Here is a 17912-nt window from a genome sequence, read left to right as displayed (position 1 = left end):
TTACCAGTCAGAATCCACACAACTGGTGTATACTTTTGTGTTGTTCTTTAGTGTGTACCACCACAGGTAGAGCTCAAGTGCCGGTATTGGAACAGTGCCGGTGTTGGAGCCTTTCAAAATACGCTATCTTGTAAACATCTCACACTATAATCCTGCAACAAACAGCACTGAGACTCTAATTTACTCAACTTTTAGTTTGTTAATGTCAATAGGCATTGTTCCATTTATAAAAGTGTCGTCTGCTGTGGCCGAGCGGTTCTACGCGCTTCAGTCCGGAACCACGTGGCTGCTACGGTTGCATGTTCGAATCCTGCCTCGGGCATGGATGTATGTGATGGATGTCCTTAGGTAAGTTAGGTTTAAGTAGTTGTATGTCTAGTGGGCTGATGACGTCAGATGTTAAGTCCCATAGTGCTTACAGCCATTTGAACCATTTGAATTTAAAAAGTGTATGTTTGTACCAACATATATTTTCTAAGTATTATTACAACATGTTACTTGGCTAACAATACGAGCCCCTGACTCGTGAGTGCCGTATTGACTTCCAAAGAGGACCTGTTACGAAACGAAATAGCATCTCAGACCATCACTCCTGGTTGTCACGCCGTATGGCGGGCGACAGTCGGTTTAGTACCCCGCCACTCTCCACAGGGTCTGAAGACACGTTTTCGGGCTGTAATCTCATTGACTGGAGTAGAATTGTCTTCAGTGATGAGTCCCGCTTTGAACTGAGCCCAGATGAAGAGAAGAGACGTGTCTAGAGACACGAGTCTCTCCCCAGTTAAGAACATTTGGGGCATTAATGGCACGACCCTAAAACCAACTCGTGTTTTTGACGACCTAACGCGCCAATTGGACAGGATTTAGCGCGGTAGCTTTCAGGAGGGCGTCCAAAAAATCTACCAATCAATGCGAAGCCAAATAACTGCTTGCATGAGGGCCAGAGGCGGACCAACATGTTTCTGACTTGCTTAATTTGTGAAATCATCCTGTATTTGTGCACATGTTCATCATATCTACCGATTTCCGTCGCATTAGGATAATTCCTTCGCGGGCCGACGGTTTTTTTTTTCCTTACAGTGAAATCGTTGGCGATTTCTGCTAATACAAACAAAAAGATGACTCGTTTAGCACAACTGAATGTTCAATTTTCTGAGACAAAATGGTTTATTTATTGGACATTTGTATTGTATTTGCGCACTCCAAAATGCACACTAAAGTAAGTAAATGTTCGACATACCCATACTTAGCGAAGTTGGTCCAGTATCGCAAAATATTCCTGCGCACTCTCTCTTCCTCTGAGTCGGGATCGAAGTTGTACTCAGTGTCCTTTCTGAGGAAGAGGAAGGGCTGCTCACCAGAATGTTTTACACCTGGAATAACATGGCAGTGGATAATAATAGAATCATAATTCTTGTCGCCATACTTGAGATTCATTTCAGATATGACAAATATACTCAAAATATCTTCAACAAAAATTTAGTACTCCACGCTCTAACTTATTGCAACTTAATCGCTGGATAAAGTTATTGTTACAATACCGAACTGAACACAATGTGAACAGTCGCAAATAGAAAACACTTCTCTACTTGTAATGATTTACATTAATTTCACATTACTTAGTTACTGGATAATTTACTTCTTTCTGAATGATATTAGTAATTATTATTTACATGAATAACATACAAAAATAGAAAACCGAGTTGCTTCGGTTTCTAGTTTTTGTTTGGTACTTTCTGTCAAGCCTTATCGTATTTTCCTTTTAGCGTTGTCCGCTAAGGGGGAAGATACGACTGGTTGCTATATATTGCAAGAGAACCTTTTACTGTCTCAACACATCCTGCACACATCAAGAACGATCCATTAAAACTATCACTACCTGTTGGATAAACAATTTCCAGGGAGCTTAACGCCAATATCGATTGGTACAAAACTCGAATCACATTCGATATGAACCCCTACCAGTACAAGAAACGCGATACATAGCTATGGCACGGAAAAAATCTTGCCCATGAAAACAGTATTAATATTACTTTACTTGCACAACTGAATTTTTGGTACAAACAATTACGAAGGGATTTTTCTTCAGGCTGTGAAATAATTCCTCTAGTGTTTCATCAAGCCAGTTTATTATCCAATCGTAGAATACTTACTGTTCGGTTGTACTGAAAAATACAAAATTATTGTTCTATAGTTTCTTCACACAAGTTTCCTGACGCGCCCGTTTTACAAATACTTTGTGATGCAGTGAAGGATTTATATATTAATTAACTAAGGATAGTACATTTTTAATTATTATCTCGTAATATTCTTATCACGATTCAGTCTGTGCTGCCAGGTTTACCTGAGCCACAAAATAACTGGTTCGAGAACGTCTGTAGACAAATTGGTCGACAATTACTCGTCTGGAGAACACAATGTTATTTGTTTACGTATTCTACAGAAATCACATATCAAACAAAAGATTTATCACAAGTAGCACGTCAAATGCAAGAACAGTAGAGATGATTAAGCTTTCATACTATTATATTGACATCAATGTCTGGCAGAATGAACTGTTTTGTAAAACTACTACGATTCTCAACGGAGAATACCTGGCAAGGTTTGGAGTCTGAAAGGCAATGAATGCTTTGCTCAAGTTGTACTTGTTTCCTTTCGATACAAAGCTACCGTTTATTTGACATTAAATACTGGAGAAACATGGGAAGATTTGATGCTGAGTGTGACGTGCAATAGAACACTGTGCTTTTTGCGTGGTACAAACACTGAAATGTTAAAGTATGAAACCATACAGCGCGGAAGTAATTATGTAAGTTCGGCTTCAATAGTTTCTCTAAAGTGATGATCGGTACCAGTAGCACCCACAATTCCACCTACTCGCATCGCAACTGATATACAGAGTGTAACGAAACAATACCGACAAATCCCGACGGACGCTGGATGTCTTGAGTAACAAATTAAGGATGGAAGCATGTGTCCACAAAAGTCATCCAATGAGCTAAAAAGCGTCGACGCTGAAAACGCTTGCAGCTAGACCACCTATTCAGCAGGAAACATCACCTGGCGGAATACAAACGACATTTTGCACACTGTCCGATTCATAGTGTGAAGTTCCATCGGCTGTCCGTCAGCATACGAGCTCACGTTTGCTACAGAAGGAGTGGCCAGCAGCAGCCATTGACCGCAGGCAGTATAATCTCAATTACAGCCACAGGAATTTCGCATCACGCACATTTTCTGCAAAGCAGTGCTTTTAATCAAAACGAATCAGCCTGTACTGTAAACGGATTAACCTTGCTCTTAGAGTAGTGGTCAAATCTTGCACTAAAAGATGAGGAGTTACGTAGTTCATGGCAACCATGATCACAGTGACATCATGACATTTCGTGGCCCAACACCCAGGTTTCGATGTGGTCGCTTTTCCTCCCCGTTTGTGTCACAAGATGCACACAACGTTAGATTTGTCCCGCCGAAAAATGAAACCAGAGTACTAAAGTCTTCCTATGTACTATTATTCTGTTCATTTACGCTTCTCGTAAGTTTAAGCTTATATATATGTTTGTATGTATGTAACGCCTACGTTATGTACTTTTCGGGAACATGAAATATAAAAGGTATTGTAGATATCTGAGGTCGACTGTCTCAATTCACTAGCGTGGTTAAGTGGAGCAGAAGCAAAAAGTATTTACATTTGTTAGGAATTAGCATTATGAGTGTAGACTAGTAGCACCTGTTGATGCAAAACCAAACTGACTGTATTGGAGCTTATTAAAACAAAGCAGCAGCCATCATAGATTGTATCGGCTGGTGTCATTTATTAGAAAAGGGTACAGTAAAAAAGAATAACTGTAATCGAGATTTAGGGCTGAAAACATATATAATTTATCCTACATGACAAATTATGCACAAAAATAAAATAAAACTGTGAATGAAAGTAAAAAAGACGTAAATTGAAGCATTTGGCAAAAAAAAAATTGCGATGAAGCAAGACTATAAAAACGACCAGTTCTAAAAAAAAAAAAAAAAAAAAAAAAAAAAAACTGGCTACAAGTGGGGAATACAAAGAAATCAGCATTTACTCCAAAAATCGATGTAAAGCAACCAAACATTGGACATTAGACTTCTCGGAGGAGACGATAGACTCTGTGTATCTAAATCTGGTGTACTGGACATTGTCTATGCAGCAACAGAAAAGCTGTATGCATAGTTTAAAACCAACAGGCTAAATACATGGCCACACTGTAAAAATGGGTCCCTCGTTATTGAAATTATAAAATGTTATGTACAAAAAAACAGTGTCATTAGGGTTTTCTGCAGAATTCTTGGGGTCCAGGAAAGAGGGAGAGTCGCAGAGTCGTAGAAAATTCTTTGTCTGTGGAGAACTATCCCCGGAAGGGCAGGGGGGGGGGGGGGGGGGGGAGGGAAGGGAACAGGCAGATCTCAAGTGGTTCAAATGGTTCAAATGGCTCTTGGGGGGAGGGGGGGAGATATTCGGAACTGTAACCATAATTTTTTTTCGCAAAACGCCAAACTTTTTTTTACAAGATCAAAATTTCGCATAGTAATATTGTTTTCTAGAAATGCCCCAGAACTATTCCAATTTTGTACAGAGAACTGTAGAGCTAAAACATATATATCAAGAAATCTGCAAAAACTATGTATTTCTCGAAAGTCAGGTGCCAACATCACCGGATTCACAATATTCTGCAATAGCGCCCAATGCTGACATCAGCCCACATACTCGTAGTTTTGACGCACGGTTACACCATAATCGAAGCTGCTCCGTTGCTGATTGGTCCGCTATCTGAAAATGCTCAGGAAGCTCTGAATAAGGATAACCGACGTTACAGAGATTTTACACGCAAATATTCCCGTGAGAAAACGAAAGAGGTCTTATACCATCGGCTTCTGACATCTGCGGGCCCAGTCATCTCGAGAGTTCAGAAAATGACAATTGAAAAAGATAAGATTAGATGCTATCTGAGGTAAAGGATCAACTTTTTGAACCGTTTTCCAGTGAACAACCGATAGCGACACTTCTGAATGCAATATCGATACAAACGGTGTATGAGGCTTTGATTTCGATTGAAAAATGTAAAATATCAAATAAAACACTTCAGTAAGGTAATTTTAACTTCTAATTCCTTATCAACGATCTGACGTCAGCAGCTCGTGGTCTTGTGGTTAACATTGCTGCCTTTTGACCTCGAGGCACTGGTTTCGATTCCCGTCCAGGGCAAGGATTTTCTCCTTTCGAGACAAGATGTGTGTGTTGTCCTCATCATATCCACAAGCACGTCGCCGTAGTGGCGTCAACTAAAAAGACTTGCGCCCGCGACCGAATTCCCCACCAATCTCACAATTTCTTACACGCGAATTTTTACTGGATTCATGGAGCAGCGGAGGCAGTACCAGTGTAATCGCTTGTCATTGTTTTAAAAAAAAAGTTAAACATAGAACCTAACACCTGGGCGTCTTGGACGGGAATGAGTACATCATTGTCTGCACCAGAGCAGTTAAGAGGGTGGGGGAAAATCCTTTGTCTGTTGGCGCTCGGTTCAGGAAGGAGGAGAGTCGCAGAGTCGCAGAAAATTCTTTGTCTGTGGAGAACTATCCCCGGAAGGGGAGGGGGGGAGGGAGGGAAGGGGACAGGCAGGTCTCAAGTGGTTCAAATGGTTCAAATGGCTCTGAGCACTATGGGACTTAAGATCTATGGTCATCAGTCCCCTAGAACTTAGAACTACTTAAACCTAACTAACCTAAGGACATCACACAACACCCAGTCATTACGAGGCAGAGAAAATCCCTGACCCCGCCGGGAATCGAACCTGGGAACCCGGGCGTGGGACGCTACCACACGACCACGAGCTGCGGACTCTCAAGTGGGAGGTGGCGATGCAGTACTCCTCCGCTGTTGGAAAAACAAGTCCTTTGTTGGCGGGCTTAGCACCATAGCCTCTCTATTTCTTAGCATTTCATGACTAGCAAGCTCACCTGGCAAAAAAGTAAGCATTACAAGCATCATCTAATACTGCGTAATTGCTCCCTTGAACTTGATAATCGCCTGGATTCGGTTAGGAACTGAATCCAGAAGACTGTATAGGAACGCTCAATTCAGGTCAAGCCACAAGCTGAGGATTTCGTTAAGCAGTTCTCCCAGATTGGGGGGATGATGAGATGATGGCGACGTTTCACCCTCTATTCAGAAATGTCCTGCGGACAGATCAGGTGATTTTGCAGACCATTCTAGATGTATTAGAGTGAGAGAGTGTTCAGAATACTGGTTACATTCTCTTCCAGTCTTATGAACGTCGTTGTGTCGTCCTGAAAACAAGGGTATCAATGGCCTCTTGTGAGATGACCAACTTCAAATCGTCATTACATGCAGTTCCCATCCCAACGTTCTATCGCTAAAATTTCACTAACAGGTTGGGATGGACCTTCATTCACTGCCTACAGCATTACTATTGGTTTTTGAAGCGATTTTGATTCACGGGCCGCGAATCGCGTCTCCAGCCCCTCTCAGTCAGGATTTTTTCACTCTCACAATTCTGATGTCGTGTTTCGTGGCCACGTGAGCTAAACCACTGTTTGTGGATATGCTGGACAGTCCGCCGCATAACTCAAAAAAATCCAGCAACCTCACACACCATATGGCCACGGGCGCAACCAAACACAGTTGCCCCTTTTTGTCACTCTGTCATGTCTTTAATTTGCCTATATTTACGTACATAGTTCATTTGAAACATAAATCTTCGTTGATCCATTGTGGACCGTCTGACAACGGCTGGCATGTACTTCAGCTCTTGGTGGCCAGACGACACAGAGTCTGTGTCGCCTGGCCACCAAGAGCAGTTGCATAACAATTTGATTCACGGATCCAGTTATATGGCTCCTTCCGTATATAGCGATTTCACGACTATGACGTGTGGGACCTGAAGATGGCATCAATGTAATGCCGAAACTGGTAGGACATAGAAGTTCGTAAAATAAATTTCTACAATACATACAGCTGTTGGTAAATTATTGCATCATGAAACATAAATGTCCCACTGATCGCTACTGCCCTGGACTCACGTAGAGATACGCGGTTGAGCATGTGACAAGAAAGCTGCGCCACCTGTAAAGGCGCAACGATTCAGCTCTGCGTGACACCGGGGTGACTAAATTTTTGTGTGGTCCTCTTATTTATTCGCATGCTGACAATGATGCTGGTTCCCTTTATTCCGTTGTGTGGTTCATTTGTACGTTGGTATGGACAAAACGTATGCAAAACAACAACACGTGGTGTTAAGTTTATACCGTCAGAAGTTAGAAAAAGGTGACACGATTTTTTAAATATACACTCCTGGAAATTGAAATAAGAACACCGTGAATTCATTGTCCCAGGAAGGGGAAACTTTATTGACACATTCCTGGGGTCAGATACATCACATGATCACACTGACAGAACCACAGGCACATAGACACAGGCAACAGAGCATGCACAATGTCGGCACTAGTACAGTGTATATCCACCTTTCGCAGCAATGCAGGCTGCTACTCTCCCGTGGAGACGATCGTAGAGATGCGGGATGTAGTCCTGTGGAACGGCTTGCCATGCCATTTCCACCTGGCGCCTCAGTTGGACCAGCGTTTCTTGCTGGACGTGCAGACCGCGTGAGACGACGCTTCATCCAGTCCCAAACATGCTCAATGGGGGACAGATCCGGAGATCTTGCTGGCCAGGGTAGTTGACTTACACCTTCTAGAGCACGTTGGGTGGCACGGGATACATGCGGACGTCCATTGTCCTGTTGGAACAGCAAGTTCCCTTGCCGGTCTAGGAATGGTAGAACGATGGGTTCGATGACGGTTTGGATGTACCATGCACTATTCAGTGTCCCCTCGACGATCACCAGAGGTGTACGGCCAGTGTAGGAGATCGCTCCCCACACCATGATGCCGGGTGTTGGCCCTGTGTGCCTCGGTCGTATGCAGTCCTGATTGTGGCGCTCACTTGCACGGCGCCAAACACGCATACGACCATCGTTGGCACCAAGGCAGAAGCGACTCTCATCGCTGAAGACGACACGTCTCCATTCGTCCCTCCATTCACGCCTGTCACGACACCACTGGAGGCGGGCTGCACGATGTTGGGGCGTGAGCGGAAGACGGCCTAACGGTGTGCGGGACCGTAGCTCAGTTTCATGGAGACGGTTGCGAATGGTCCTCGCCGATACCCCAGGAGCAACAGTGTCCCTAATTTGCTGGGAAGTGGCGGTGCGGTCCCCTACGGCACTGCGTAGGATCCTACGGTCTTGGCGTGCATCCATGCGTCGCTGCAGTCCGGTCCCAGGTCGACGGGCACGTGCACCTTCCGCCGACCACTGGCGATAACATCGATGTACTGTGGAGACCTCACGCCCCACGTGTTGAGCAATTCGGCGGTACGTCCACCCAGCCTCCCGCATGCCCACTATACGCCCTCACTCAAAGTCTGTCAACTGCACATACGGTTCACGTCCACGCTGTCGCGGCATGCTACCAGTGTTAAAGACTGCGATGGAGCTCCGTATGCCACGGCAAACTGGCTGACACTGACGGCGGCGGTGCACAAATGCTGCGCAGCTAGCGCCATTCGACGGCCAACACCGCGGTTCCTGGTGTGTCCGCTGTGCCGTGCGTGTGATCATTGCTTGTACAGCCCTCTCGCAGTGTCCGGAGCAAGTATGGTGGGTCTGACACACCGGTGTCAATGTGTTCTTTTTTCCATTTCCAGGAGTGTATATTAGAATATTGAGTTCTGTACTCATCAAATTGTTTGCGCTCCGTTCTCAGTACTTACCCCATTGAGTGACGTTTACATTCTTTCCACGGTAATCAAACTCATAGTAGAAGACGGGCAGCTCTGTCATTTCCGTCACTCGCCTCACGAGCGCATCAGTCGGCTCCAAAAAACGCAAATCGTTGCTGAACTGTTGCAGTGAAACAAAAAAAATTATAAAACTCACGTTTGTCATACACTGTAGGAAGTAAAAATGAGCTGTCATCTTCAGAAACTGTTAGTTCAACACTAATGATCAAGGCTCTCATAAGTTCTACATAAAGCCACATCACAACTAATAACTTTATCTTGGAATTCCTGCATTTGGTCCGTGCTTGCATAGAAAAACGATAGTACGAAAATTGTGAATCCGTCTTGATGCAAAACACTTTTAGTTATTTATTTACTTATTTATTCCCCAAACTAGTTTCAGCGACAAACATCGTCATCATCATCAGTGGGTTCTTTAAATCTAAAACTTGCAGAAAATAGCAAGGTTAACAAAACACAGAACACATCATTACATATTCACTGTTTGTGTTTCAACTTTTGTTTTTTGTGGATATTGTATTACTACTTTATTTACTGCACATTACAATATTGTTTTAAGAATTATTGTCGCTGTTTGCGGCAGATTTTCAGTACTTGGTCTGTTGCTGTTTTTCTCGACATACCTCACGTCATCTGCAACTGTGTGAGCGGCTGTTGGTAAACAAATACTAAAACGTGAACTTACGTACGTCAGTCTTACACCGTTAGGATTGTGGTGGTGTTGTGGATCCAGTTTTGGTGTGTACTAGGCAGTTATTTAGTAAGAAAGTATCTACAGAAAACAATGTTTAAAAACAAACAGTGCAAATTTAATAATTTGTTATAGTGTTTTATTAACTATGCTATTTTCAGCGTGTTTTAGATTTAAAGAACCCACCGATGAAGGCGATATATGTCGCTGAAACTTGTTTGGGGAGTAAATAAGTAAACAAATAACAAAAAGTGTTTTGCATCAAGACGACTTCACAATTCACACATTGTTGTACATCACAACTATGTTACCTACTCTGCTGTTCTTAGGTTGTATCATAATGTCGTCGACATTTTCGAGCTGCAAAAACTTAGGGAATTCTGTAAGCACATTAGGAAAATACTAGGGAGCGGTCTATGTTTTGATAATAGCGCATAACAAAATATCTTAAAACGAACATTGAGCTCGGTCACAACTGAAAAGTTAACAGATTTGACAGTTAATTACCATCAGTTGTTTATAAATTCCATACTATAATGTTTACACAACAAAGAATCATCCATTATTATAGACACAATGACAACTGTACCTTACTATATGAAAGTAATGGAGAAGAAATTAAAGAAGTGGCCGAAACAATATCTTCAACACAGCCTAAAGACATGTTTAATGTAAATATCGAAACAAACAATCAAATAAATTTCCTTGACATGGTGATAGGTAAATGCAATGAAATACATAAATTTCCACCTCATGAGATACCAACTACTACAAACATAGTTATTAATGCAAGGTAGATTCACAACAGACTACGTTGTGGTAGTTTCTAGATAATGTTTTTTGAGACTCTACCCTCTTTCAATGGACTGCTGGCCAGTGACAACATCAGTATGATCCACCAATATCAGTACAAACCAGTGCCCCCCCCTACACTGAAAACTAGTGGTTCTCGTGCACTGCAGTCTTTTCTAAGGTTCATGCATGTAGAAGGACTGCCTAAATAGCAAAATAACTGCTGAGGTCACCTTGACCATCCAGTTCAACATATCTGTGTTTGTGCTTTCAGGCATACTTTACATAACTGTTACTACTTTTAACATACCAGTTAACATTAATATGTAAGTAGTTCCCACTCTTTCCAGTTTAAAAGTTAGTCACTGCTTTACAGTTTTTACATCAGCTCAGTTCACATATTTGACTTTCCATTCTGACATTTAAATATGCTAAGTACATATTTTTTAAAGATCTGTCACCACCCTGCCCACCAGTGCCAAGATTTCTAAATGATAGTCATTATTTCAATCTCATGCACACTGTAAGTCAGTTCAGTTAAAGAGCATGTGTCCACTACATTGTTTCCTTATAAAGTTTCTCTTTTGTATGTAATTGGCTTATGTTCAGAGTTCATAAAATCTGAAACACCATCATTTATATTTTCTTCTTGTAGATCTAATGGTTGCTGTAAAGCTGAAATCAGGTATCCGTTCAAATATAACAAAGTGTTACTAAGACTGTGAATTCTGCGATGTATTAAGTTAATGGACTGTTGACACTGCCATCAAATCCAGAACAGCATTAGTTAGACATTCTGGAGAACTTCTATCACTTCTATATACAAGCTGTTGGAAACGGCCCCTATGGAATAGTCGGTTACGGGACGTATTTACCGTTGGCTGCATGCAAGCGGTAGAAAATACTGGATGTTTATGCTCTAAATGTGAAAATCATCAGCCTGCATGACCGAAAAAAATCAGTTAATGGTCCATACCAAACTACTCGTTTGGATATTGTGGCCATCTTGAAAATGTTTATGCTTAGAGGTGTCTAATTTTCTGATGTCTGTCACATCTGATACCATGATGCAAACTCTAGTTTGGATTTTCATAAGTGAAGGATTTCTACATACAGTTTTAAACAACAACCGTCCACAGCTAACATCACATTATTTCAATGAGTTTTGCACTGACAATGATATCAAAGTGTTACTTCGATAACATTCCACCCACAGAGTAATGGATAATAATGAGAGAGGACACATTCAAGCATAAACTGAATATTTCACTGGGGAAGGTGGGGAAGGAAATACAGAAGCAACATTTTACCTATTCTTTAGCACATATCACATAATCCCAATAAATAAAAAAGCCCATCGGAGACAATGAAAGAAGAGGATCTTACTACACCTACTCCACTCCACTACACACGCCAAGAACCTCTTGTTTCAGGATGGGTGATGAAATTTGCTCCTGTACGTTTGGTAGGTCAATGTAGTGGGCTCCAGCTGTGATGGAGGCCACCCATGGCCAGAGAATGTACGTTTTCGTCGTCAGACAGGGCGCCACACGGCACCAGAAAATCAACTCTGGCTACAGTAGTCCCATCAACAACCACGTTAAAAAATATTAAGCTACCAAGGTACACGCCAGGGCAGCACTGTGAGGCATGAGCAGATATCCTCAACGGCGAGAGGCCAGCAGATTGTAACATCCCTTCACGGTCTTTTGATACACGGCAGTCAATTGCTTGAATGACACATCTCTTCTTTTAGTATCATAATATTTTATAATTCATTTGATTTGAGTTGCATTGAAGCTGGTTGCCGGTTTTCACTCCTGTGGATTGGTAGTCAGAGGCCGAACTGGTAGCCAATAAACAGATTGTAGCAATACTTGGAAAGTTTATTTTTGTACAAATATACACTTTTTAAATGGAATAATTCCTATTGATTTAACAAATTAAAGTAGGCTAAATTAGAATGTCAGTGTGTTGGTTGCAGTATTCTAGTGAGAGTCCTTTTCGAGATAACGTATTTTGATAAAATTCCAGACCGATATTTGTTTCTGCAATTGAACTTGCGTCATTGCAATGTACGATACTATGTTTCCTTACAATATGCTTGAGTGCTCCTTGAATGCATTTCATCTTACTAGTCAGTTAGTGCAGTGACAGTCTATGCAGTAGCTCTTGAGTGCACGATGGAATTTAGCAATGCAGAAAAAAACAACATGCTCATAGTGTATAGAGAGTGTTAGAAGAACGCAGTTCGTCCTTGTACGTTGTATGCAGCAAGATAATCCAATAGACGTCAACCATCTCGGTAATTATTTATCAACCTCTTCAACCAGTTACGTAACAGAAGGAAACAAGTGACGACAGAAGAGGGGGAAATTAATGTTCTTGTTGTAGTTGCTGCTGCTGATCCACAGCTTACTTCCCGCGGCCCCTCTAACCTAAAAAAAACGACTCAGTCCACACCACACAGCCCCAACTACCCGTGTAGCCTCCTGCGTATAGTGCACACCTGACCTATTCAGCGGAACCCAACCACCCTTTGGCGCAAGTCGAGGAATCTGCAGCCAACATGGTCGCAGAACCGTCTGTGCCTTTCAGACCCTCCACTAGGCTCTTTACCAGAGGTCCGCAATCGGTTATGTCGACTATGCTGCAAATAGTCAGCTCTGTTTTCATCTTGCGAGCAAGACTGTCAGCCTTTACCACTTCTGTTAGCCGCTCGAAACCAGAGGGAATGTCTTCTGATCCAAAGTGACACATATCATTGGTACCGACGTGAGCAACCACCTGCAGTTGGCTGCACCCAGTGCTTTTCATGGTATCTGGGAGGACCCTTTCCACATCTGGAGTGGCTCCACCCTGTATGCACACGGAGTGCGCATTGGTTTTAGTCAGCCAAGTCCCTAAGGGGCTCTACAACGCGACTAACGTTGGAGCTCCCAACTACCAATAGCCCCACCTTCTGTGATTGCCAGGATCTTGCAGGCTGAGTGGTTTCCTCTGAAAGAGGACAGACGACAACACCTGGCTCAGTATCAGCCACAAACAGCACCTGGAACTTGTTTGTGAGACAAACCGGGGAGGCCTTAGGTGCGGCCGCCTGGGAAGTCTTTGGTCACCTGCTTCACCCTGGGGCGACCTCCCACTCCTACCTCAGTGCGAGCAGTAACTGAGTTGGCCACCGGTGAGGACAGATCGGAGGACTCGGACGTGCTGGACGTCCGTTGGATCCCCTTGGCCGGCCCACAACAGTGGTGCCCATCCAATGCAGCCTCAAGCTGTGTGACCGAAGCAATCACAGCCTGAAGCTGAGAGCGAAGTTTCACCAACTCGATCCGCAGACAACAATCGCAGTCCCTGTCCGTGGAAAACTAAATTATGCAGATAAACGGACTATCGGCACGTGCTGCTCATCTCTAATGTAGACCCTGACGAAAACGCACGAACTGTGTCTAGTAATTCACAGATATTCAAATACCTAGCTACCGAAGCACTCAGGTGAAACTAAATAATTTGCCCCTGATTAGGAACTTTTAATACGTCACAAAATCGGTTTAGTTTCCGACGAAAACGACAACTGAGGCAATTAGATATTAAATTTAGATGCAGAAGCACAAGACATTAAACTATTGGAGCACACAGATGATATAATAAAATTCGTTTCTAGTTAGAAACACGTAAATATCACAAAAGCGGTTACTTCCCTGTTGCTGCGTCTGTCTCGGTCGGTTACTACTGCCCGACTTAAAACTCCCATTATAAAAACGAAACAAGAATAAAAATGCGCTAACAAAAACAATCATCACTCCAGATGAACAGAACAAGCCAGGGCGACAACACAGGCGGCACTGAACTATTAATGAGTTGTATTATACACTCCTAGTTGCAGCAATCCGTACTACGCAGGCTGCGCCCACGGCAATGCTATTCTGCATCTTTTTGGGTACCCCCTCGAAAATACGCTGCCCCACGAAACGTGAAGCATCCAGAAGTGGAGAAGAAAACAAAATGAAGCTTCGCAGGTTGAGAGTCAGTACGCCACTTCGATAATTACAAACTCGTGTCAAATTTACAAAGGACTTGGCAGTATGAGCAACACCTATCGCTATGACGTTATGAGCCATCTGAGCTGGATAAATGTAATGATTCTATTAGGACTGGTGTCATAGAGCCCTTCTATCCTCTGTTGACACAAGATGGCCCACTACTGCTATAACTAGTATTTAACATCCTACATACTGTTACAGAGACAGTGTTGACATGTGAGTTGGTCTCACATGTTTCATTGGGAATAGATCTGGGGTTCTTGCTGGCGATGGGAATACTTCAGTGTCACGTGCACCATTCATAGAAACATGTGCCCAGTGTGGATGAGGACTGGTCTGTTGAATAATGGAACCACGGTACTAAAACCTTAGAGGCACACATAAGGACGCAGGATGTCAGTGCCGTACCGTTGTGTCACCAAATTTCCATCAATTCCGGCCAGTCACGTCCTCCACTCATACCTGTGGCTCCCCACTCTACGATGCCAGGAGTAACACTGCTGTGCCTCTCTAAAACTTTTTAAATATCGTATCCCTCCTCAGGTCTCCACTACACAATGGTCATCTGAGGTATGCAGAACCATTACTCATCGCTGAAGACAAAAAAACACTGGTCATGACCAGTCCAAGCTCCCCACTTATGACAGCAAAGGGAAGCCTACACATGGGGCACTAATTCTCTAGTCAGGCTGCTTCTATTCTCCAAACAGTGTCGTGGGATGACGACGAAGTTGCATGGAAGCCAGAACATGGGACAGTAATTCCCTAATCAGACTGGTTCTAGTCTCTTACCAATGGCTTGGGATGACCAGGATGCTCCAGGTAGTCCATAGTTTGTTACTGAAAGACAAGAACACACGTGAAAGAGTTAAGATGTGTTTAGTGCACAATATGTCAGTCCTCTCCTGCGATGATCAGACTTGGTCAAACAGAATCTTGACAACGAGCTTACCTCCTATCCCGTTCCCATGCAGTCCAACATCAGATCACTGTCCCACTTGAATACACCACAAAACATATCGCACAGTTCAATTAGCTGGACAATCGGAGACTCATAATGAGGACCCTTTCAAACCCTGTAAGACGCTGATAACTTTATTCCAAATAAATGTGCAACATCTTCTTGCCCTTCAAAGAGACCACTCCAAATTTGAAACTTTATACATCACTACCAGACTTGGTACCAACACCTAACACAAACAGCACTAATGCATCCTGGTGGCTGTTTTACCTGTCACTGAGAATTACAACTGTCTGCATTTGATTAAAAGCGAAATTAAAAAGGTATACAAGTTAAAACAACATCTGACTAACGAAATGTATGATTTTCATTTGCTTCTGAGCAATCAACTTTTACCTTTGATTTTTTACTGTGGTCCTCAGTTCAATAGATAAGATAATCACACAACAGGATGTAACAAAAGATACCATCTGAAGAAAATTCATTCTCAGTTTAATAATAATAACAAAGCAGTTATGATAATATAAGTAGCATACATATGTTTTTATCCACAAGTCATGAATTGCAAGAAATCCAACTGAATTAATGTATGCAAGTCTCAAATATAATATTGCACCTGACTTAAATAGATTAATGTAAGACGTATTATTGCACAATTAAGGACTGTCGCAAAAATGGCTACACTTGGTAAATTGGAACAGTTCAAGATTGCTCTGCAAACTAAGCAATTTATTGAAAATGAGAAAATAAACAAAAATCTAGTAAAGATCCCCAAGCCTTAAAAATCATAAATAATAAACTAACAGTTAGACAAGTTATAGTACCTAATCAAGACCCACTTTTCCCTACTAGAGAAGGTAAGCATTTTAGCAAAACTTTCGATCTCGTTAATGAAGATGATATATGTGAGGGTACTAAGGTTCCTACCATTAGATACTAAGCTAAAATTAGTAAACTAGCTGATGACAGTAATTATTTGGTTTTACCACAAGAAAAAGCTTAGGTATTTGAAAGTGATGAATCTGCTATTACCCATACTGAGAGCTCAACCTAAATTACATAAACAGGATACCCCTATCTGATCTATTGATAACAACATTGACTGTAAGTCTTATATACTAAAGAAAAAGTGAAGAAAATTTTAAAGATTGTATCCTCAAATGAAAATTATTTCAGTATTAAAAATAAATTAGGAGACTTTTAATATTGACATTTTACGTTGCAAGTTTTATATCAATAGACATTAACAACCTCTACACTAATGTTTAGTTAAAGAAACAATAAATATTATTAAACCCCTTATGTTGAAGTATAAGGCGATGAATACTGGAGAACTAGAAGACTTCACTGATTTGCTTGAAAATGTACTAGAATTTAACTGCTTTCCATTCAACAGTAAGGTATATTGCCAAAAGGATGGGTTATGTATGGGCAGTTCGCTAAGATGAAGGGTAGCTCATATATATATATATATGAATCATATTGAATCATTTTTTTTCAGTGAAAATCCAGAGTAAGTTTATCTACTATAAAAGATACACTAAAGACATGTAAACACAGTACAGAGTGGAAAGGACGAAATAAATAATCTTGTACATAACTTAAGTAAAATGTATCCTAAATTACAATTCACAGATGAACACTTACTTAATTTTGGCATTTCTATGGTACGTAGGGACATAATGATACGACGTATTAAGACATCAAGGAATAATTTCTATTGCACTAGAGGGAGTGCTAGATGGTAAAAACTGTAGTAGAAGACAGAGATTCGAACACACACAACAAATAATTGAGGATGTAGGGTACAAGTGGTTCTGTGAGATGAGGAAGTTGACATAAGGAAAGAATTCGTGGTGGGCCACCGGAGTTCATGTTCTCTTACATTTGTGTGTTTTTTTTTTTGTTTAGTAACTTTAGCTCTTAATTAGTAACGGTATCATGATGTGTTTCTGAGACCTCATCAGACCTCACATCACACAATCACAACTACCATACCATTTCGCCCTTATTTTCAGTCCACCTTCCAACCAGTTCTTATGTCAACCTTTCTATTATTCAATTATACTACTAAGTCTTCAACTTTTCCCATTGATGCTTTTCTCAGGGGTTTATACAATCAAAAATATTCAAAACATTTTCTCTCTCAGGTAACAAATTACATATATTCTCCTGTAAATAATAAAACTTGTGCAAGCACAGTTACATTAGAGTTTTATGTGCTAATTACAAAAAATTATATATTTTAATCTTCAAGATTCATCTGTGGTGGGCAGTTATCTTAGTTCTGCGTCAATTATGACGCGTTAGTATGTTTTCCTGGCCATAGATAGCCCTGGCATCTGTTCACAAGCGTTTTACGCCAGTAACTTCACTTTCAGATGCAAAAATTATTGACTGATACAAGATTTACCAAAAACGAGGACAGAGCATCTTACAATTGACACCTACGACCTAGATGGTTCTCCACGTAAGTTAGCTTTTAGACACTGCAGTAATGGTTTCCCATGGGGTCTGTGAACCAGTCATCTCACTATCCTGCATTTCCATGCATAGCATTTGAGG

General features: G+C 41.7%; 1 protein-coding gene across 1 annotated transcript in view; it reads right to left on the bottom strand.

Moving 5' to 3' along the window:
• Positions 1 to 17912, bottom strand: part of LOC126354062 (cholinesterase-like) — an 87369-nt gene that overhangs the window by 5939 nt on the left and 63518 nt on the right. The window contains exons 8-9 of the mRNA XM_050003429.1: positions 8828 to 8957; positions 1241 to 1373 (exon numbers count right to left, since the gene is read on the bottom strand). Coding sequence (XP_049859386.1) covers positions 1241 to 1373; positions 8828 to 8957 — 263 coding nt within the window. The remainder of the gene's footprint in view (positions 1 to 1240; positions 1374 to 8827; positions 8958 to 17912) is intronic.

This window comes from Schistocerca gregaria, chromosome 3 (genome assembly GCF_023897955.1).
Source record: "Schistocerca gregaria isolate iqSchGreg1 chromosome 3, iqSchGreg1.2, whole genome shotgun sequence".
Classification (NCBI taxonomy): Eukaryota; Metazoa; Arthropoda; class Insecta; order Orthoptera; family Acrididae; genus Schistocerca; species Schistocerca gregaria.
This window is presented reverse-complemented; position numbering and strand designations above follow the sequence as displayed.